Source organism: Pristis pectinata, chromosome 3 (assembly GCF_009764475.1).
Source record: "Pristis pectinata isolate sPriPec2 chromosome 3, sPriPec2.1.pri, whole genome shotgun sequence".
In the NCBI taxonomy this organism is placed as follows: Eukaryota; Metazoa; Chordata; class Chondrichthyes; order Rhinopristiformes; family Pristidae; genus Pristis; species Pristis pectinata.
Window position 1 is genome coordinate 87,978,672 of NC_067407.1, and position 23,525 is coordinate 88,002,196.

The 23,525-nt window shown below is 37.9% G+C and overlaps 1 protein-coding gene across 5 annotated transcripts in view; it reads left to right on the forward strand.

The window, feature by feature from the left end:
• Positions 1–17,770, forward strand: part of slx4ip (SLX4 interacting protein) — a 68,161-nt gene extending 50,391 nt beyond the window's left edge. For 4 of the 5 annotated variants that reach the window (XM_052012646.1, XM_052012645.1, XM_052012647.1 and 1 more), the window contains exons 6-8: positions 136–224; positions 13,697–13,803; positions 16,496–17,718. In XM_052012646.1, the coding sequence (XP_051868606.1) occupies positions 136–224; positions 13,697–13,803; positions 16,496–17,348 (1,049 nt within the window). In that variant the 3' untranslated portion in view covers positions 17,349–17,718. Of the gene's footprint in view, positions 1–135; positions 225–13,696; positions 13,804–16,495 lie in introns of all 5 variants that reach the window. The other variant, XM_052012644.1, reaches the window with a different exon arrangement.
• The last annotated feature ends 5,755 nt before the right edge of the window (positions 17,771–23,525 follow it).

The following is a 23,525-nucleotide window of genomic DNA, read 5'->3' on the forward strand; positions in this document are numbered from 1 at the left end:
TTTGGGTTATAGACAGTTCTCAGGAACAGAATGCTCTCATGACCTGGGGAGGACCTGTATTGGTAACACCAACAAAATTTTGTGCAGAATTTTCATTAAAGCATTAAATGAACAAATTAATCTTTTCCTTTTTAGGACTTACCATATTCCCTGATCGTTTTGTGGTATGTTTGACACCCTGTGAAACTGGTCCAAAGAAAAGAATGGCTGAGGAACAAATTATTGTATGTATCTTTGTAATTCTATCAGTTGATATATGACAAAACCCATCATGAATATGTTTTGCGAAACTTCATAATATTTAGTCACATTTACCATCACCAACTAGGATTGTTAATATGTTGTATTCCTGGTAATAAAGTCTAATATTATAACAAGTACAAAGTAACAGAATTTTCCAAAAGCTCTGATCCCATATGGCATTTGCTACCAGCGTTTGAAGGTGCAGCTCAGTTTGAAGATAGAACTAACACAGCAGTGTTTTCTGCACTCCCATCCAGCAAGCTTTCAAACTGGAAGGAGTTGCATAAAATTTTTTTTTTGGATGTACCCTATTCTTTACATTAATTAAATTAACACTAGAAACTAGGTGTCATAATTTATTTAAAATCTGTGTTTAAAGGAACATAAGTATTATTCCAGGTATGTTTTGTTTCTGATTGCTTTTTAGTCTTAAGTTGCATCTGTGTAGAAAAATATTTTTGTATCCTGTTTAGCAGTTTATGGCAAATCAGAGGACGTGGGAATGATGTTAGCAGCAATTAACAATAATGCAGCATAAAACTGAAATGATTAAAAACTAATTGTTGATGCTCTTATGTGAAGAGTTGCTAGTCCAATAGTTTTGATTTTTTTCTATCTGTAACATCAAAACAGGAAGTTATGACCTGTGTGTTTTGAAGGCAAAAGAATGTTTAGTCATGAATAGAAACAGCTGTCTATTTATTTATGACATATGTAATGCCTAATACATAAGCTCTTTAACCCTCCTTCCCTAATGTAAGTGGAAGTACATACTGAAGAAAGGTCATCAAGTATATATGAAAGTAACTTCCTTGTTATTTGTAAATTCAGGGATTATACCAAGATTTTTTAAAATCTGTTTTTACACACTTGCAAGTATCATTGTAGAAATTTATCAGTTACAAATATATAAGATCATAGGAAATAGAAGCAGGAGTAGGCCATTCACTCCCTCGCACCTGCTCTACTGTTCAACAAGATCTTGGCTGATCTTGTCTCCAGGACCACTTTCCTACACTAACTCCATATTCCTTAATTTCCTTAATATCCAAAAATCTATCGATCTCTGTCTTAAATGCATTGAGTGACTGAACATCCACAGCTCAGTAGATAATTCCAAAGATTCACTAGCCTCAGTGTGAAGAAATTTCTTCTCATCTCTATCCTGAATGACTTCTTATTTTGAACTTGAGCCCTGGTTCTAGGTACCCCAGCCAGGGTAAACATTGGTCCTGCATCCATCCTGTCAAACCCCATAAGAATTTTGTACATTATAAAGAAGTATATAAATTTATCAGAGGCATAGCTAGGGTGTAGTCAGAATCTTTTTCACGGGGGTTTAAAAAAAAGATGATATAGGTCTAAGATGAGAGGAATGAGTTTAAAATGGGATTTGAGGGGAAGGTTTTTACATAGAGAGTGGTTGATTTCTGGAACTTGCTGCCAGAGGAGGTGATGGAGTCAGATGCAATCACCATGTTTAAGAGATATTTAGACAGGCACTCAAATAAGCAAGGCTTGAAAGGATATGGGCCTAATACAGGCAAATGGGATTAGTGTCAATGGGCAAAAAAAGTCAGCATGGATGTAGTGGGCCAAAGGGCCTGTTTCTGTGCTGTGCAACTCTGACTTTATTAAATGTTTGTTGGTCCTCTCTGAAGTGTCTGTGTAATAAGTTGCAATGAAAATAAGATGCAAAAATTGTACAGTTGGGTAACTTCGTTTCAAAGATAGAGGGCATGCTAATGGAATGTGCAGGGGAGTTCATTTTAAAATTGCAGACGAGTATCAACAAGTTTTCTTACCACTTCCGAATTCTAAAGCTACTTTGAGAGTTATTTGACAGTTCTTTCAGACCTCTCTCATTATCTTTCTGCTTCGTTTCCTGTTTTCCTCCAAAGTACAGTGGAGTATTTTCTCTCATGAGAGATACTGAATAAATATAAATTGCCACCAGAATTACATTTTCAAGTACTCTACAATTCTGAATAACAAAAGTGAAACTATATTTAATTTCTGTTCTTTATTTTGTCTTCTTTTGTCATTTTCATCCTTTCCTGAAAGTGGGGTCAATTAGCTGAAGATTTCCATGAGCATCATTTCCCTCCTGGTGATTGCTAAATGACCATTCTTCGTGTATAACCCCATGCTGTGCGCATCTCCTGTTGTGGCTTCAGGGTAGAGCCCAATTCTGTTTATGCCTGATATTTGTGGATTCCCCTTATGGTTCTTTCTGCATGAGAAGTTACTCGATCGAGAGGTGAGGAAAGTAAATGACTCCTAGCCTTCAGCCGAAACTGCTACTGCATTAGCCAGTTGAAGCAGTGCAAGAAATAGGGGATTATTAACCCGTCTTCTTTCCCCCACAAAAGCAATTCCTTTCAAGCACCTGCCCACTGTTATATATTGAGAACTTTAATACATGTTATTGGATTTGTATCTTATTTGTATACCTATGATTTTATCTCCTTTGGTCAATACAAAGGAAACTGACAATATTTTAGATCAAGATGGGCTGAGAGTGTCCAGTTGGGTGCCTGTAAGCAGCTCACTGGTGCCAATAACAAGTTATTGTCGCATCAGCTGCTATTCTTGGGTCAGACGACAGATTGATGGAACCATTGCTTTTTGTGGGCTAGTGCTGGCAGACAGAGGAATGACTCCTTTGATCCTATGTTTATCTGAGTTACGTTATTCAAGCTTCTTTAAGGTAGAACACTTAGTAGAGGTTCTTTTTAGTGCTTGAGCAGAAATTTCAAATCTGTTAATTGAGTGGCTTTATTGTTTCTTTTAATCCTTTTTTTTTAAAAAAATAAAATCTTGTGTTTAATTTGTGTTTTTGAGAACAGACAAAACCACAATGATGTGTTTGCTATTACTCTGAGCTTAGTCAGAGAATTTTTAAATCAACCCTGTTGAGCTACAGTTGTAGATGTGGCCAGCTATCTTTCAGAGAAGCAAAAGTAAGCTGAAATACCTATTGTTATGACAAGCCTTCTCCAGATGGATTATCCCTCTTAACTTCTCTCGTGTTATCACTCTTCTTAATGTGTTCTTTTTTATTCTAAAGATAGTCATATAATCTGGTATAAAAAATCAGTTTGCTGATTAATGCCCAAGGCAACTATGTGTTCTGGAGCATTCATCAGATGATCCTATGCATTTTCATGATTAAAAATCCACCCAGATTCCCAGTGATGGTGGCATGGGTCTATACATCTGAGCTTTGCGAATAAGTGACTTCAGCAGAACAGTTGATCACATCGCCCATTTACACTGGCATAAGGCCTATGCCAAATTCAGCACTGGACCTCATCTGCTTTCACTCAGTGAGCCAAGGGGAGTCCAGTCAGATGTATGTAAAGCAGCTCACTTGTGCCATCTGCGTGAGTTGTTATGACATCAGCAGCTGCTCTCAGGTCAAACCAGGGAGTAGTGGAGGCAGTGGGAGCTGATGCTGGCTGCCAGAGGAACGACTGACGCTGACCCGGTGAAAATTACATGGTCACCCATAGCAAAGTGATAACATCACTGAGCCTCTGGAAGAACAATAGTAATTTTCGAAATTGAAAGTGTCAGTAATTCAGCATCTTTACTAGCCAGTTCTCCCTTGGTGATGTTTGCTTATTATCTGACCTTTTGTATATAATCCTGTGTGTTATAGAATATTATTTGGTTTTCTGATCTTAATTCCCTAAACATGGATGTGGTAGTTATTGGTTGAGCATTTAAGGTAAATGTTAGTTGAGTAGTTAAAAATAATTTTCCTCCCTATGAAAGATCCTCCTTGGTTAAATTGGAACAGGTCAAATCTGTTACCCACCAGTGAGTAGTACTGAGAACACCTTGTTGGTAAAGGTGATTAAATATACACACCTAACATCTCCAGCAACGTGAAGAGCACTGAGATGGGTGGTTTCTGAGTTTGCAGTGATAATTGGAAGCCATTTTTCAATTCTCTTTCCTTCCAAGCTTTTGTATCTTCCATTTGTGAACACAATATTGAGTGGATAAAGGATCTCTTCCTAGCCCTACTTAAATTGACCCTACAGATTTAAATAGATTATTTATTCTGTTTGGTGATGCTTATGTATGCATTTTTACAGCTTAACTTGACTAAATTTTGAATTCATTATACAGGGTGAGCAGACTGGACTTTAGGTCATTTCTGGTCATTTAAGTAATGTGCCAAATGAGGTTGCTCTCAGATATGATGGTGTGATAGGGTTACTCAGGGAACTGAATGTGTCTGCATTTTGCAGAACAGGACAATATGCTAGAAGGGGAAGGGTGGGATGGATGGCAGAGGAGGAGGACAGTCAGCAAGACCATATCTGCTCTCAAGAGTAGCCAGATACTAATTCCTTTACTCAAGCTAAATGTGAACCAGTGCTTGAATAATCTCTGCTGTCCCACCTGCTAAGTATTTCCTGTTTTTATTTCAGATTTCCAGCATCTTCAGTTTTTTTTTGATCTTCATCATTAATCTTTTCTTCACAAAATCTGCCAACCATTGCAACCACAAATGCAAGTTTAAAGCAGAGCAAGAACAGAATTACATATGATTGTCAAGATCAGTGTGGCTCTTGCTTTTTATAAACTAGATCCTTTTGGCCTGGCTTTGGAGATGTTTGCTGTTTGCAGACTGCTGTATGAGGGAGGTTACTGAGGCAATCTTTTCGAAGGAAATAGATTTGCAGGAGGAGTAAGTACTAGTTTTTGCACTGATTGGAGGCTTCCCTATGTGATAAAAGATATCCCCTCATATCATGGTTCATAACTTTGATCAGGGACATGAACAGGATGTCCATAATGAAAGCCATGCTACCTTGAGTAACACAGAGCACACCAATCCAAGCAACACTTCCACTACCTGGACTGCTCTGGAGGATCACTTGCAGTATTCATTGTCAGCATGTTGTGGTAGTAAGCTGCACACTTCACAATCTGGCTATTAACAGGATTCATTCTTGCCAACTGAGGATGAGAAACAAGTAGAAAAGGATGAGGTGTAATAGGAAGTAGAGAAAAGGAAAGGAGGCTACAAAATGTACTGCCTCTATCTGCTGAATTTTCACGATCAGATTGTTCATCAGCAATTCAAGCTCAGCTACATTTCCCATTTATCAATTGTCTCACTTTCTTTGCCTTTCCTTTATTACTGCTGATCATGTGTCTGCCAAAATAAAACAAAAACACCTTAAAATGTACATTCAAACCTAATGGTATAAATCTATTCAAAGTGAAATTAATTGCTATTTTGCATTTCTTTACTGCCTATCTTCTGGGTTACTTTATCCATCTTAGTGCTGCTATGAAGTGCTTTCCCAGTGGCTGAAGGCTGAGTGGTGAAGACTGCTGACCTTCAGTTGAGAGTGCAGATTATTTGGGAGGACAGGGCTTAGAGAGCTCCACTTTTTTTGTGTTGGATGAATCAGTTTTGGATACTGGTTAATGGTCAACAGTAAGGCCACTGGCATGTTGGCAAGGGTGGAAGCAGGAACAGCGTCATCCTGAGAGATGACTACAAGTTTCTGTTTTATGAAACAAACAATGCCACTGTTCTGGTATAACATCTTAGCAGTTCTGCTGATCAGTTGTAAGACTGGTTTTTGGACTGCTGTAACAGAGTCATACAGCACAGAAATGGGCCCTTCAGTGTACCATGTCCATGCCAACCATCATGTACCCATCTATGCCTCCTGGAAATTCCTTTGAGCAGTGAATTCCAAGCCACAATGGCAACAATACAAGACTCTAGTGCCGCGATGTAACCTTTGGAAGCTGCCTGTATTATATATACTAAAAAAAAGATGCAACATCACCCATTAGGCACTGCATCATGGTGGGTTCTACCAGTGTAATTAATGATGGAGCTGACCACCTGCTTCATGTTGTAAATGATCAGCTTGAATCTGAAGAAAACTCTGCTTCTCGTGTTGCCTTTTATTTTGTGCCATCACCTTCTGCAAGAGGGAGATATGCCAGTGTATCCTACAATAAGTTTGTTGATGTCCCTGTTATGAGTGAATAACTGGGTGTGTGCATGAAATATGAGTTAAAGCTATGTGAATTGAAGAGTTGAGAACTGAACGATTGAGATTTCTGATGTGCGTACAGTGGGAGCGTAATAAATAAAGCAGTGCATGAGGCCAGCATTGAAGTTGGTAGAATTTGAAGAATGAACTTGCTCCTCTTAACAACTTGAGTCAGATTGTTGAACTATTCCCTGTACTGCATCTGTTTTCCTGGTGCTACATTCCTGGCATTGACCTCCGTCACTGCCTTCTGAGCATTTGTCTTGAGGACCTTTTGCTGCCTACAGATACAGAAAGCCTTTCTATGTCTCAGAGAAGAAATTCCAATGCATCATTAAATAACGTTGGCACATAAAATCTTAGAGGCTGAGCCATCTTGAAAGAAAATCAAAATCAATTAACATACAGAGCTGCTTCAAGTGGCCATTTTTAAGCAGCTTTGACTAATCATGATTTTAGAATGTCCAATTGATACATTCAATAAGTGAACAATGCAAGCATGGCTAGTTGCATGCAGTAATCATTGAAATCAATGGGTAATACATACTTAATATTCTGCCTGTAGTGCAATGAAAGATTGCAGGTTATTCAGATGGTTTGGTCCCCACGCCTGTTTGCACATCTTATCTAATTTTTAGTTCTATCATAATTCAGCAGTTTAAAAATAACCAGTGCTAGTTGCTGCATGTAGTATATTAAGTAACAATGGCTGTTACTATTGCAAAGACCATCTGAGTAGGAGGGTGTAAGGTCATGCTCTTTGTCTGCTTTTTATTCCTTGACACAGTACACTGAAATTGAAACCCATGCAAAAGGGTGTGCTTGGATCTGAGAATCTGTTTTAGGTTATTATATTAAGTAACCTTCCCTTTCAAATAAAATATAATTTTAATTTCCTTCTGAAAATTGACTATTTAATTTTAAAAATATTTCTCTTCCTGCCATCTACAGAAATGTGTACTGTAAACAGCAGTGATGAGTTAAACATTCCTTTTCAACATTTATTTTAAAGTTGAGAAGTTGCTGCAGTTTATAATTAGATGTGCAATGTGTAAATAGAGTGTGTTCCATCATATTGTAGTAACATTTCACTATTAGCATTAAATAACTTTTTTTGCTGCGTCAAAGCTGAAATTTACCAATTAAAGCTGTGACAAGTCTTGGCTTGCTTTGCATGAACATTGAACTTCACACCCAAACATCGTACACTTCCATTAATGTAAAATAACTTTTGCTTTGTGTGCTATCTGTAGATTTTCCTCATCTTCTAGCTCTTGGGAATGTCGTTTCTTTCCACAGCACTTCAGAAGGATTATTATTTATTTTATAGCCTTCCATAGTTCTTTGCCACTCCATGATTTTTCCTTGCATGTTCAGCTAGAAATATCTGACATGCAAGTTATTTAAAAGCTGCTAATATACTCATTATGTAAACCAAACTTCTGGTTTAAACTGTGAGACTACTGTTATTAAATGTCTTGTCAAAGATTTGGACTGTTTTGCAAAGAATATTTATTTCTGTGTTTTGTATTTTTAAATTAGCTTTAGTATTTTCTTGGAATGTTATTAGACATTTTATAAGATGAATGCAGAACTACCTGTTCAATTTTGTACTTGTTGTATTGCCAATAAATCAGTTGCTTTGCCCATTTACAAGTTATGACTGGTTACCTTTGTGGTCCAGAATTTGCTGTCAGCCATAAGGCTATGGTGCTTTCTGTTGAAGGGGTAAAATAATCCCCATTTAAGATCTTGTACCCTCTGGGCTGAGAGCTTAGAATTTGCCAAAGCTATTGCAATGTCAGGTGTCTGTCAGTTCAGTGGGAACCCCTGATGCCTAGCAACTGATACCGACAACCTGCAGAGCCAATTATATTAACTAATTTTCACAGACTGGAAGCAGTTTTTTTATTAACTTTTTAAGCTTTATAAGGAGCACCAATTAAAGTCTGCAACATGCATATAAAATGTAGAGGTTGAAAAACTTAAACTTTTTATAAGTTATTTTAAAATCCCTAGTACTTGAAAATAAGTAAGAAATAAAACTACAGATAAAATATAGTTCTTTCAGAGTTAGTTAATTTGCCAGACAACAAATGTCAGTAAAAGCTTCAGCATTCACAATGGGACTAGTTAGCTTAAAAAGCTTAAATTTGCATTGGTTCCAGCGATTTTAAGTTGCTTCCTTTGGGGAAGATTGCAAACAGTGCAGCTTGTTAAGGGTCTTTGGATTTGTGACAGCAGCTTTAGTATTTCTGTATTAAAACACAAAATCTACTGACTGTTGATGAAGTATTGATGGCAAAAACCAGAAGCTTTGCACTTTAATGCTAGTGCAAAATCTGGGCCAATGTGGCATTTTCATTTATTAATACTTTTGGGATAAACTCCAGAATCTTGTTTTTGACTAGAAAAGTGCAAGTAGAGTTTGTTGGTCAAGTTCTTTCCTTAGTTTTACTTACCTTTAAGTGATTATTCTACTCCCATCTGAAACAATTTTAACATGTTATTGCTATAGAGGTGTTTGCTAGAATTCAAAAGGTTGATTAAGAGATTTCAAATGAATTTGTGTTGCCACATAGGACAGATGGCACAAATGAAACCAATGCTGGTGAATGTCTTTAATTATTGCTCTTTATTTTATTCAGTCTTTGTTTTCATTGGAAATAACACTTTTTTGAGAAGTGTACAGCTATGGATTTGGCATGATTACAAACAATGTTGTAAAAATATGTGAAATGTCACTGGAAAATTGATATAATAGAAGTTTTGTGATGGAGAATTATATGGTCTAAAAATAGACACTGGCCACCTAATTATGAGATCTAATATTTAGCACATTGCCATATTTTTACCATAGGAAGTAAAAATAGAATTTTAAGCAGAACAGTACATTCCTTTTGATCAACAGACATCTGTGTCTATCATTGTGCTTTTTTTTTAAAGTTGCTTAATTGATGCTTAGGGGAAGGATTACTATAACAACTAAAATGTTTGTAAAGCCATTTCTGGTGTAGTATTTGAAGCAGTTGCAGATATTCTAATTTCATTTATTTAATTCACTATTCGAAACAGAGTCTGATTAAGCTTGAGGAAGATCACAAGATATACATCCCTATTAGTTCAATGATTGCTTGGACTTGCATTCTATGTCATGTCCTTTGACTTTCCTTGCAACAGCTTCCCTTTGTGGCTCATTTCCAGCCTGAAGGAGTTTACATAATTCCTTCAGTAGAATTTTCAGCAGTTCCCACAGTGTCAAGGGCTGACTCATACTTCAAGCTTTTAATTGAACAATTCTGCATCTATTTTGTGTGTTTGTTTCATGTTTTGTTTTGTTTTAAAACTACTCTGGGGAATTGGGAAAGAGAAAAACTTATGACCTACCCAAACTGTGATCACTTGTTTTAAGAACTCTGGTGGCGTTAACCCTTTCAGAACTATAAAAGTGTCACAGGATTTCTCATTTATAACTTATTCTAGAATTGCTAAGAATGAAGCAACATGCCTTACATTTCTTTAAATTATAAAATTTAGAATTGAAGGAAACCTCACTTTCACTTCATTTGAAAAAAAGTTTTGAAAGTTGAGCACATGAGGTTTACAATTACTGTGTTCATCTGAGTAGGAAAAGGTCTAGTAAACAGAGTTAGTGAGTTGTTGAATGTTGACAGTTTCCTGTGTCTTATGTAGAAAAATGATGGAATAAATAGTGTAGCTAGTATTGTAGTATAATATCCTGTGATCCATTGCATAATGTGCAGTGAGGGATTTTGGATGTGAAATGGGTATCGGAAAGGCAGGTAACTTGTTATACCAGGTGTGATTGGGAGCCAAAAAGGACAAATGTGCACAGACTTCTGCTTCAGATCCTATTGGATGTTACATTGATGAAGCCATTAGTAACTGCTGTACATCAGAAATATTGCCATGTTCATTAGAATTTCAGATAGTAAAATTTGACACCAGCACTGCCGTTTTAGAGCTTAACTTTCCTGTCAATGTCTTCCCTTAACTCGGATGGTGGAACATATTTTAAGCAGCAATAAAGACTTATCCCTACTTCCACCAAACCTCTTCCCTTCTACCCCCAACACCCCATCCACCTCAGTTAGAACAGTACAAGCATCACAATGGCATTCACTGTTAAAGTTGCCTTGACGTGGTCTGATTCTTTCCAGGTTAGAGCTGGACATATTTTTAGAATCTCATTATTTGGATCCGGATTGTATAAGGAAGATATCAGGGGCTCTCTGTTTGAGGATAATTAACTGTATTCCATTCACTCACCAAAGACCAATAGAAAGGGAACTTGGGCTTCCCAGTGATGCAGTTTTCCATTTAGAGCATGCATATTACTTTCCTAGTGATGCATGTCAACTGCTGTGCACCAGAGTTGAAAGGGATTCCACTCCCTCAACATTCATCCAAAGGCAGGGAATTGTGTAGGTGAGATAACAGGCAGTTACCTTTACAGTTCTCTAGCTTTGGTCACACACTAGCTGAATGTTGAGGGAGTGGAATCCCTTTGGTTCTCGTACACAAGAGAGTCAATGCATAGCACTTGAAAAGCAATGTGTGTGTAGTTATCATGCCATTGTTCTGCAGCAGTGTATTGTGCCAGCTGCACTTGAATAGCCATGTCATTCTGTAGTCACCTTTTTAGTTTGTCAAGAGTTATCCACTAATGATATGACACATTAGACAACTGTGCATACATGGAAGATTGGTACATTGAGGGCTGCATTGTATGCAAAATGTACTAAAACAAATCATTGGGGTGCTAAACCCATGCTTTTGCTGCCTGGACTGCTGAGGAGAGCCTCTGCAAATATGTATAGGGAGCATTATGATTCATGGTAATCTCTGCAAACTGCAAAAGCATGCCAGTTAGCAGAGACAGTCCTTAACACAAGCTGTCTGACAATCAGTAAAGAAGCAGGAGCATGAAGAAGAGGTAGAGCAGGTGCTGAGCTATCTTTCTGCCTTTTTTCACCCAGAGGTGTGTGTGAAAAGCCACTTGAAGTAATACTATTAATTATAAACCTAACTCCCTATTTATTCACAATGAAAAAGTAAAATTCGCCACAAAATAAATGTTCCTAATCAAATTTCACTAGATCACAAGACAAAGGAGCAGAAGTAGGCCATTTGGCCCATTGAGTCTGCTCCGCCACTTCACCATGAGCTAAACTATTCTCCAATCTAGCCCCAATTCCCGGCCTTATCCCCATATCCCTTGATACTCTGACTAATTAGATACCTATCAATCTCCACCTTAAACACCCCCAATGATCGGGCCTCCACAGCTGTACGTGGCAACAGATTCCATAAATCCACGACCCCCTGGCTAAAGAAATTTCTCCGCATCCCTGTTCTAAATGGGTGCCCTCTAATTCTAAGACTGTGCCCTCTTGTCCTGGACTCACCCACCATGGGAAACGACTTAGCCACATCTACTCTGTCCAGTCCTTTCAACATTCGAAGTTTAAGAATGAAATCATGCTATTTTGCTTTCAAACATAGACTACATCCTATAGGGCATTCCTTTAGTTTTGGCATTGTTATCAGTGCTGCTACATAGTATATAGTGCTATCCTAGCAGCTGAAGCATTTCTAGTGCAAGTTCATTGACTAATAGTAGAGGAGTCTATAGATGTCATTGGCCTTGGAGGATGAACTCCAGCAATTCTAGCCTAGCAGGCCTTGTTTCAGACTGCACTGTCTTGGCATGGGCAGCAGCAGCATAGGCTGGCCATTGAGCTGGCTGTTAGACTGACAGGAATCAGCAAGAACAAAGTAGTTGAGATGTGATCTTGTGGTTCTCAGAGCTTGACTGCTGGCATTGAACTCCACAGCTAACTCCTCACACTGCCTTTTCAATCGTGTGTATGGAAGGCCTCCTGTTGACATGGGACATCGCTCCTAATGTCCACTACTTCTCCTTTGGGCTCACGTGTGGTCTCGGAAAACCCACTCTGTCTTGGGTTCAATTATTCTTCATTGGTCCCCTGTCTGATTAATTTCCTGTACGATTGCTGGTACTTGCTGCACCCATGGTGCACTTTCCCTTTAAGAGATGCATGCTAAGTTTAGCTGATGCTGGCAAATTATAACTTTCAACTTCCTGGTGAAGCCTGCAGCCAATCAACTGTTCATGCTGACTGCGTGCAGAAATCATTGATAATGAGCGTGAAGCTGGCATGTTGCCTGCATGGCAATCAATGGACATTGGTTAATAGCATCTAGTGATCTGCATGCCTTTTCTCAAGTATCCAGTCTCCATACCTCAGTATCTTGTTGGTTAATTGCATATACATCGCCCAATCACACATATTGTTGATATCACGCAGGTCCTAAGAAGTTGTTAAGAAATATTTTCTTAGTGGTGGAGTAAGGAGGTGGTCTTCTGTGAGGGTCGATAGTACTTGAAGTCACAAGTGAGGTGAGGTGACTCTGACTGAATTGAGACGTTTTAGCGCTAAGGCATGTTCTATTATACGAGTCAAAACTGTTTTGGATATGCTCAACAGACCTATATGTTCAATGTTTTCCTGCCGGAATCCCACATGAATGAAGTCAGTTGATTTGATTCACTTCTGAGTGGACCTAGCTTGGCAGCATTAAGTTGCTCGTTGTTGTTTGTTAATTGTTCATCCAGTGACTGTCTCTTTCCGAGACCATATACAGGACAGCTGTTATTAGATTGGCATTGAGACAGAGTTGATATACCTAACCTTGCCTCACCCACATTTTAGTATGTTTATTCAACATAAACAACAATTGTGGGTGAAATTTGAGAAAACTGCATTGAAAGCAAAAGCAGTTGTTCTTATTGAGATGCATTACTGCACCATTAAAAATAATTTTATTGAATGTTTTTAATCTGTTTCCAGCAATAAACTTGAGTTAAATTCTTTGAAGATAATGGAAATGTGAACATTGGGATCAGCTGGATTTTTGTAGTGCATCAGCTGGAGCTGTGGTGTGGCATACAGCCAAATAAAACTGATTTAGTAGAGTACAGCCAGTGTACTACATCTGATGCCAACACTCAAGGTTTTTAATTATCTTAACAAAAATAGTACAATGTAACAAATATGTGGATGGAATGTACCCCACTTAAGCCATCACATCCAATTGCATGTTGCAGGAGCAGTTCAATTTTTTTTTGTCTTTAGTTTGACCATCCTTTTTCTGGATAAAATCCCCATAATGTAACCTCAGTGGTCTTGACCATACCTGACCTGGAAGTGCAAAATGTGGACTGTGGGGAACTCGTGGAAAGTGCTTCATTTCCTTGATGGTGCTATGGTACATAGCACAGTGTGATAAAGAATTGTTGTTTTATAGAAGTTTGCCTACTTTATATCAGTTTGCATATTTTTTAATGCAATGCCTTGTTTCTTTAATAGAGTTCCAAGCATGGAGCTTCAGAGTACTTTACTGGTGAATCAGAAATGAAAGAGCCTTGCAATGTCTCAATCTCAATTCAAAAGAAGAAAGAAGCTTTGAAGCAAATGTACGTATTACCATGTGATTGGGTGAGAATTGTTCCCTGACTATAAAATAACAAGCCTAACAATCTGGCGCTTTGCTAAAAGGAAATGTTAATTTATGCAGTTGTTGAAGTGGAGCATTAAACGTTTTAAGAATCTGTGCAGATAAACCAGTATTTTCTGCTCATTTCTATATCGCAAGATTAAATAAAATTAAGAAAACAACCCAGCTAAATTCCATTCATTTGAAAGTACTGTTTTACTAATTCTCATTAGAGATCTACTTTTATCTTCCTTGACAAATATATCAGGCCTCACATTTATTTTTTTGATCAATAGTTATTGCATTTATATTTTCCTTCCTGATACCAATCATGGAGCAAAGTTTTTCTATTTACTCTTTTGCTTTCTTTCAATAAGTGTACATTGAGCTGTAACTTTTTAATGCAAGTATTTTTGGACTATTTATTTATTTTGTAATTTATAGGAATTTTATGTCTTTGCGCTGTACTGCTGCTGCAATACAACAAATTTTACAACATATAAATCAGTGATAATAATCCTGATCCAGATTCTGCAGATAATCTCATCACCTTTTTGATCCCTTGAAAGTTGTTGTTTGAAAATATATCTTGAATTTTATGATGCCCTTAATATAGGCAAACATTCCTCAGCATTTCATACAGATAAAACCAAAGTTAAATTTCACTTTTACTGCCAGCAGCAGAACGGACAGAACACAATTCTAGATTGATATCTCTCCTATGCAGGCATATTCATTTACTGTTTGACAGATTACAATACACACAAAGAATTCCACTACTATGACAGCTCTTGGAGAGTATCAGAAGAATTGTACTCTATTCCTCATTTTACTTGTGTTTAAAGTTGGATTAACCAGAAATTCCTCCACCTCCCTCTCTTCATTTTGAGATTCTCCTTAAAACTCACCTTTTTGATCACCACACCATATTTGCTCCATTAGACTGGCATCCATTATTCAGAGTATTCCCCAGATTCAAAAATTCCTTTTGTCCACTTGCCACCTTCCCTATTCCATATGGTCATCGAGCCATCAGAAGCAAGGTTACTACAGATAAAGCTCTAAATCTGGTATTTATATATCCTGCATTTGAATCAGTGATTTCTGTAAATCATGGGTTGCTATTGTTGAAGTTTGGGCCTACTCCCAGATGTGAGTGAAAAAGCTATAAATCCTTTAATTTCCAAACTACTTGGACCAATGATAAACCAGTAACGTATTTTGGAATTTTTAGTCTTTTTTTTTCATGGAAAGAATTTGAATGTGATTAAAGTTAGAGTTGATTCAAAGTTTTTGCAGTTTAGAAACATTCTTCCAGTATGAATTTGCTGGGACAAAATTAGAATTTGTATATTAATTAATCAAGCCTTAAATCTGTTACACAAGATGACAATAGATTATTTGGTAAACCTCTGCTTGGCATGTTTCTCAATCTACATTTGGAAAGGTCAGAGCAAATGCCTACAAAGGCATTTGCAGAAAAAGAGTTACCTCCATTTATGATCATACGGAGGTTCTATTGTCTCATCCCCAAATAGCCCACCTTTGGAATGTCTTGCATTCAAAAAAATATTTATAGTAAAACCCTAAATTTGTAACGGTTGCATACACAATGATCATAAACTTGACAATGGACATAAATTTTATAATGTGATTATCAAATGTGCTAAGTATCCACCTATCGCCTCAACTAATTCTGGCCTGTATACCAACATCTTAATATTCAGTTTCTTGTATATTTCACATGATGTACCATAATAACTAAAGGGGCAATAATAATAGGTTGCCTTTTTTATTCCATTAAATTGATCTGATAGTTGGAGTACAGAAGATATACCCATCTTTTCCCTGTGGTTGTGGAGCTTTCAGCTCCCTAGCTCCTGATCTCAGGAACTTGATCTTAAGATCTCTCTATTGTTCTTCCATGGCATTCTGAAAACAAGATTTTTCTCCCAAGGATTCAATTATCTTGGCTAGTTTCTCTCCCAGCTGTATCCTTTTGCTTTTGTTGCTCCTTTGTAAGGTGTCTTGGGGCATTCTCTCTGTTAATGGCATTACTTAGATACTTGTTATTGAAGTACTATTCATCAATTTCCAGGCTATTCACTTAAGTACGTAAAGCAATGTGTTAAATCTTGCCAGTGCTTGAAAGGCTCGTCTGAAATAGACGAACCAGCAAATTGGCTTGTCCCTTGGATGACTATACAAGACTATGTACATGTGTCAGAATATGTGGTTTCCCCAGAATCAAGCTTGGTTGCTTCTTTATCAGAACATAGCTTTCCATTAAAAAGATATTCAGGGTTTTAAAATGTTTGACTTTCTAATTATTCCACTGAAGAAAGGAATATAGTCTTTTAAAAAAAATATCAGTTTGGGCAAGTAGTATGTTACAGGAAGCATTCTTATTGACTCATTTCAGAATTAACCTTTTTCTTATTACTGTACTTCCTGGTTTTGCTATTGTGCTTAATATAAAATTTATGTGAATTCAGGATTAGTTTTCTCAGCTGGAAACATCTGAACTGCATGCAAAGGAAAATTAAGATTGACATTCATATATTTTGGAGGGGAACATTTTACAGATATGGAATACTTCAATCTGTCTTTGTAAGTACTGGGTGATTATGAACACCTTCATTGATACTGGATTTTTTGTTTTTTGTTTCCAGTGTAAAAAAAAGTTGTTGCACAAAAATGGAAAACTTTAACAAAGCTGACTCTAGTGGTTTCTTGACAAAAGCACTGCTTGGTGTAACAGAAGATGAGCAGGATGTAGCCCCACCTGCTGCAGGTCTCAGCCATGAGATTCAGGATATAAATACTGGTAGAAGAGAAGATTATGTGAACTCAGTTCAAAGTAAGTTACTTCCTGTCATAAAACTGGAAAAATATATTAACAAGAGGCAGCCAGCTCAACAGAACTGCCAACAACAACCTCAATCTATTGAACAGCTGAAGACAGGTTTGAAAAGCACAGCGGACGACAGTGAGTCAGCACTGCAGAATCTTAAACAAAATGAAGCAAACAAAAAAGTACAAACTAAACGAAGGAGAGTCTCCTCTCAAAATGGAACAAATGTTGCTGTGAAGATAATTTCTGGAGAGACTCCTGCAACCCCTGTTGAGGTTACAATGGAGATGAACTCTCCTGAGTCTTTAAGAAAGCCATTAAAGAAAAAAACATTAGTAAAACCTAATTCACATTCTAAAAGGTCAGTCAAAGGTAAACCAGACTGCCTTGTCCTCACCGACAGAGATGCTGGTGGATACTTGTTTTCTACAGGCAGTTCTCCCCAAGACTTCTGCCATGTAAATACGCATAAAAAGAGAAGATTAACAGTACAGAATAAACTGACAAGAAAGTCAGAGGTGGCACCTTCAAGTCCTTCTTGTTCCAAGTCTCAGAATTCTGCCACAATATTGATAAAAGACAAATCAGAGAAAGAAAATCTGCCAAGAAAATCAAGACTTCGAAGGCCAAAAAAGGCTGGAACTTTCAGGAGTGACAGTGTTGCTATGTGATAGTTTCTAATGTTTGGTAGTTAGTGTTCGCACGTTACAGGACACAATTAACGTTGTGCATTGATAAGTTATTTTGTAAAAGCACATCATTCTCCTGAATTACCAAGATGCCAGCAGCATTTTTTCTGAGGTTTGACGTGTAGTCTAGTAGTAAATTCAAGCCTGGATAAATTGCTCACCTTTAATTTAGTCCAATCTTCTTTTCGTAGTCTTGATTTACAAAAGGAAGTCATTATTGCTGTCCATAATGCTGTCAAATTTGTTGCTAATCTCAATAATATTAGTTTACAAATGATAGGCTTCAGTGTATGTGTTATAATTTCATTTTAAAATTTATTCTTTGCTATCTTATTTAGTATATTATTGCCATTCTCGCGTTTGTTCCAATTTGTATTTCACATTAAAAGTTTGATTAGATTTGCAACTGTTTCTTTATTCTCTTCTTTGGTTTTCACTTTCCAAAAAAAAACAGGTATCAATGTTCATTCTTGGTGCCATGGAGGTGTGATAAAATAAATGTGTTCTATGATGTTATAATGTTCACAAATTACAGCTTAACAAAAAATACGTGAGATATTAATTGGAGATGACTAAAGACACAAAATATTCACCACTAAGGCCTAGCTTTTCCCTCCCAGTTTATCTTAAACACACATTAATAAGTAAAGATTTCTTCACTTTCAGTCGAATTTTGGTCTTTTTGATCACCTCTATTACTAGTAAATTTGGAAAACTTGATAAGCCATTACCTTGATATTCATTATAGTTTGATGACAAAATGAGGGGAGAAATAACATTCCTATCACCAACTTGACTTTTGATGGTTAATTACAATGGAATTTGCCCAAACATTGAGGGACTAATATTATATAACACTTTGTCTAAACTTACGAGATGGTGAGCCACACCTCCCACATATAAAGGGTGCCAAACAGGGAAAGAAATCCTACTTATACATTGATGGTGAAATGGTAGATTTGAGTAATTCTAGTGGAATCCCACAGTCCTTATTTATGTAAGAGGTAGTTGAGAAAGCATAATTGTAAATCTGATGATCCTGTTAAGCTTAGTATAATTCTAGAAAAGATTTGGCATTATTCCTTGGATAGTTTGGACAAAACCACCTTTGTTTCCAATGGTAACAATTTTTTCAAATTAAACCTTTCAGCGCGTATATATTTAAATAGTTTGAATACAGTGAGTTTGATGCTGGTTACAGACTGGAAAAGTGTTTTGTTCTCCACGGTAAGCATATTTTTTATTTAAACCACCTTTAAAATAGAAGGATATATTAGAAAAGCAAACTGAAACTTTGGTTAACACGGTAGGCTTTTGGAAGTGTCTGAGAGAGGTTTAGGGAATGTATTTGAAAGCTTAGGAACTAAGTAGTTAAAGCCAAGGCAGTTAGTAATGATTGATTCAATTGGAAATGTTGGGACAGAATCGTAGGAGGAGGTCTGATGTGGTTGGTGCCTGTGGCAATGGCAATGAGGTTTTTGGATTAAACAACACAACAGGGATAGAGAACAATGAGGCATTAAAAGATTTTGCAATGGAGATTTCAAAATTGAGGCATTGCCAGACCTGGATATAATCCTGGGCCATGAGCACAATGGCGATGGGTGAACAATACTCAGTAGAAGTTATAGGCAAGGGAGGAGCTCAGGTTTATGGAAAGTGAAGGATAGCAGCAGAGCTTTGATAGAGTTTGGTTTAGAGATAACCAAGCCAGAAATGAGAGTCCCAGCAATAGGTAAATTCAGGCAGAAGTAAAGGAGGTAGTAATGTAGTGGAAATAGCTAGTTGTGATGGAACAGATATGGAGTCAGAAGATCATAATAGGCGCTAGTAGTTCATTAAGATGGGTGAAACTTTTGAACAAAGTCAAAAATTAAAGTTGCCATTTCATTAAGGTTATAGTACTTGTGTGAATAATCACTTTTGGTAAAGAATTTTGCGCCAACAAGATGAGTAAGTGGGGGATGAGGGAGAAGGTTTAATCACCATGGACTCTGGTTCTTGCTTAACAAATCACACAACATATTCAGACATCTCAACAAAATGCTTTTTGCCCTCTATCCTATACTTCCAATTATCTATCTATAATCCTTTCTAGGTAGTGTCTTTTGTGATATCAAACACCTGCTAATATAACCTTAATTCTATTACCTTCAGTTTTGCACCGTACTTCATTATTAAAAACTAAAAATCTGTTATTTCTATGCCATTATTGACCTTTCTAAATATTCATCAATTGCATCCTATTTTGCAGAAAAAGATTATCCATCAATGCCAACGGTGGTCTCTTATCCAGCTAAATCTGATTTTGCACTCTGAGTGCTTACCTGTTCATTTAAGAAATGAGAAATACTACAGTCTCAATATTTTCTTTCAAGGAGATAAGAAACTGGGCTAGAAATTCTTCTGCCCTTGTGGATGCATTGAACTAGTGCAGGGTGGGGAACGCTTTCTGTTTATGCTGGTCTCACTGATGTGCTTTTCAGTTGCAATCGTAGTGTAAATCTGTATCGAGCAATGTATTGTTTAACTTGCCACTGCATGGTGAGTGCTTATGAATATTTGAGAACCGTGCATCAGTGGACAGAGTACTTCACTAATTGAAACCAGTTTTCCAGGTTTAAAGGGCACCTGACCACTAAACCACACCACTTCCTAAGCAGGCTGCTGCAATGTCTATAAAGAAGTTCAATTGGAGAGGGTAAATCCCCTCACCCAACAATCCAGTGATAACCTCTGGTTTAGAGGCAGAGAGGTAAGTACTCCTGTGGTACGGATGCTATGAGAACAATCCAAGCTGTGATGACCCTAGCATTATCAGATAAAGGAGTGCAGGTACCAAGTCACCCAGGGCTTGCTAACAATGCAGAAAAATAATTCCAGCACATCATTCATTTGGTCAAGGTTAGTATTTTGACATGCCCCACAGTTCTATCGATTTGGATAACAGGGCAAAAATATTGGCTCCTGTTTTGTAGAATAGCCAGCATCATTACTTGGTATTTAACCCTGAATAACCTTCCTGATGTCTGAGGATTGATAAGAAAGGAGAAGAGAGGTACAAGCCTAATGGGATTAGCGCAGATAGGTACAACAGTCAGCATGGATAAGGTTGGCCGTAAGGGACCCATTTCTATGCTGTACATTTCTATGATTCTTAGAACCTTATGGTTAGATATTTGCATTAATGAATCTTCTGGGAATGATGTGGAGTCTTCATGATGTCAGATGCCACTGATAATTCTCTTTTCATTGATTTTAAATCCAGACTTAGTGATACTGTATGTCATCCCAATGGAGAGAATTTTCTGCAAGGTAAGAAAATGATGTCTTTGCCACTGTATTTTCACTCTTCCATAGCCTCTTGAGAAACATATGTTTTGTCTTAATGATCAACACTGCATCTACTGTGGTCATTAACCATGGATTAAGGAAGCAAATATTGAACTGAAAGCAGTTCACTTGCTCCGGTAATTTGGCCATTGAATCTAATAGACAAGGAATGTCAAAATGGGCTGTTATTGTTCCTGTTACTTCCTCCTTGCATAGGCCTAGAGCTAGGGATGTAAAGTTTTCGAGAGAATCTCCAGTCAATGATGGGCTGTCTACCAGCATGTCAAGAGAGGCATTCCTTCATCACAGTCTGCCAGTATGCTCCTATTCTGGCTGCTGCTTCATCTTTTTCCTCCTTAAGACAGTGGCTGAACTCAGATTATGGTTATGTGGTTGAGCCTACAACTCTCAAATTCTCCAGTTAGCAGATCACTGCAACACCAGGAAGCTAACTAATACTTTCTAAACAAGGAAAAGGGACTTTTTCTTGAACAAAGTCTATCAGTCACAGAAAACAAATTTGTGAGGATTGCACTTTCGCTGACATTCAGGAAATGTGAGACACACGAGTGCAGTCTCTCACTTCCTGAACTTGGTAAAGAAAATGCAATCCTCACAAGAGTACTGCAAGGACTGACCATGGCACCTCTTGAATTTCATCTGGAGGATCCCGATAGCGCTATCCACTAGTTTTTTGTTGTGTTGTGGATGAAGACCCACTCAGAGAATGGAGGAGTCAATGCAACAAGCTTTCATTTAATTTCAAGCACAAAGAGGGGAGGTTCTGCAGGAGAATCTTCAGGAGAGTTAAAATACACTGTGCATTATGGTTATGGTGATGATGTGTGACAGGTGATTGGCAGCAGATCAAATGTAACCATGACTATTTTTGGTGAGGATGGTGGTTAGGTAGCTATCTTTAACTCCCATGGTCAAATGCGCAAATTTGAGATACAAAGCCCATGTTGGTATTTCCATGTTACAATAGTGCCAGCTGCTTTAATTCTCAAATGTATTATGCCCCACATGCCTGATGTCATTCATACCTTCTCTGCTTCCTATCGATAGCTGTTCTCATTTTGCGCCTATTTGCAGTACGATCATCAGTTGTTCCCTTTATCCTTATCAGTGTTCGTGGGGCTTGGAGTTTCAATGTGCGCCTCAAGTTATGGATTCCAGTTAACTCCGTTCTTTGTTTCATCTGTCTTAATGTGGTCTACAACATTCTCTATTAGATTTGGCCAAGTATCCCAGAATCCCTCATAGTTATGTCACGTTTGCCATCTGTCCTAATACAGAATAAATATATGCATCAATATACATTTACGTATTCAAGGTCAGGATTTCTCCCACTGAAACTTCGTGATGACCAATCGAGGTCTGTATAAATACTGTGGTTAGTTTCGAGAGCCAGTTATGTCATGTGGCTGTAGTCTGTGTAAATACTACACAGCTGCCATTGTAATCAATAGCGGTTTTTGTTGACACAGATGTCTCCGAGTGATTTCAATTGCTGATTATTGCTGGTAATATCAATAGAAGACTAGTGGCTCTATGATATTAATATAGGATACAATAGAAACAGGTTGAAGGCTGGTGCTTGCTTATTATCCTTGTTTTCTTTATTAGCTATATACTCTGACTATCTCTCTCACCCCTCTCTCCCCCCCTCCCCACCCACCCAACAGGTGCTCAGCAACACTGGCCAGATGGGTGAGGGGCCAAGGAAGAAAAGGATAGCTTTTGGCAAGGTGGCACACTATATATTGCTACTGCCTCACAACTTCAATGATCTGGGTTCAATCCTGAGCTTGGGTGGGGTCTCTGTGAAGTTTGCAGGTTCTCCCCACTTCTGTTGGCTGCTCCAGGTTCCACCCACATCCCAAAGGGGTAGTCTAAGTTAACTCGCTAATGTAAATGACCTTTTAATGTTGGTAAGTGGCAAATAAAGAATCAAAGGGAGACTGATGGACACATGAGAATGAATAAGTTGCAGGGTTACAGGGAAATAATAGGGAGAATGGGACTGATGGGATTGCTCTTTTGAGAACAGGTATGGACCCAATAGGCCAAATGGCCTCCTGTGTTGTAATAAGTCACCCAAGAGCTAGCCTCGGTGTAGTATAGAGGCTATCAAATGGCAGGCATTACAGATTGCCTTGGGAATAAATAATTTGAGTTCCTCAAAAGACTGGCATAGGCCATGAGAATTTTCTTCTCATATTCATTCACCAGTTAGACATTCAGGGAGTGAAAGCCCTTGTGATTCATGTAGAGATTACGGTTTACATGGGGATTCTAAATTTCCACATGAGTGCAGTTCATCACTGTCTGAACTTATTAGAGAAATAACAATCCTCACAAAGTTTCTTTCTGTAACTGATAAACTTTGTTCAAGAAAGAGAAAAGCATCTCTTTTCCTTGTATAGAGAGCATGTGTTACCTTCCTGGTGTTGCAGTGATCTGCCATCTGGAATAAACTGGAAGCCAGGACGTTCAAGGTGACAATGACCTTCACCTCTGCAGGCAGAGTGTTCCATGGAGTGTACATGGCTGAAGCTCTGCCTGCAAAACTTGGCTGATCTCTGTCATCTCTGACTTAGCCTCATGGAATCATAGAGTCGTGCTGTACAGCAACAAGCCCTTCAGCCCATCAAGTCTGTGTTGACTATCAAGCATCCATTTACACTATCCCATTTTATTCTCCCCACTTTCATCTGGGTACATTGTTCCTAGAAAAACTGTGCATAGAGAAATGATATCCTGAATACACTTGGGGGATTGGGTACAGGGACATGAGCCCTTCTCTTGTCCTATAGGGTCTTT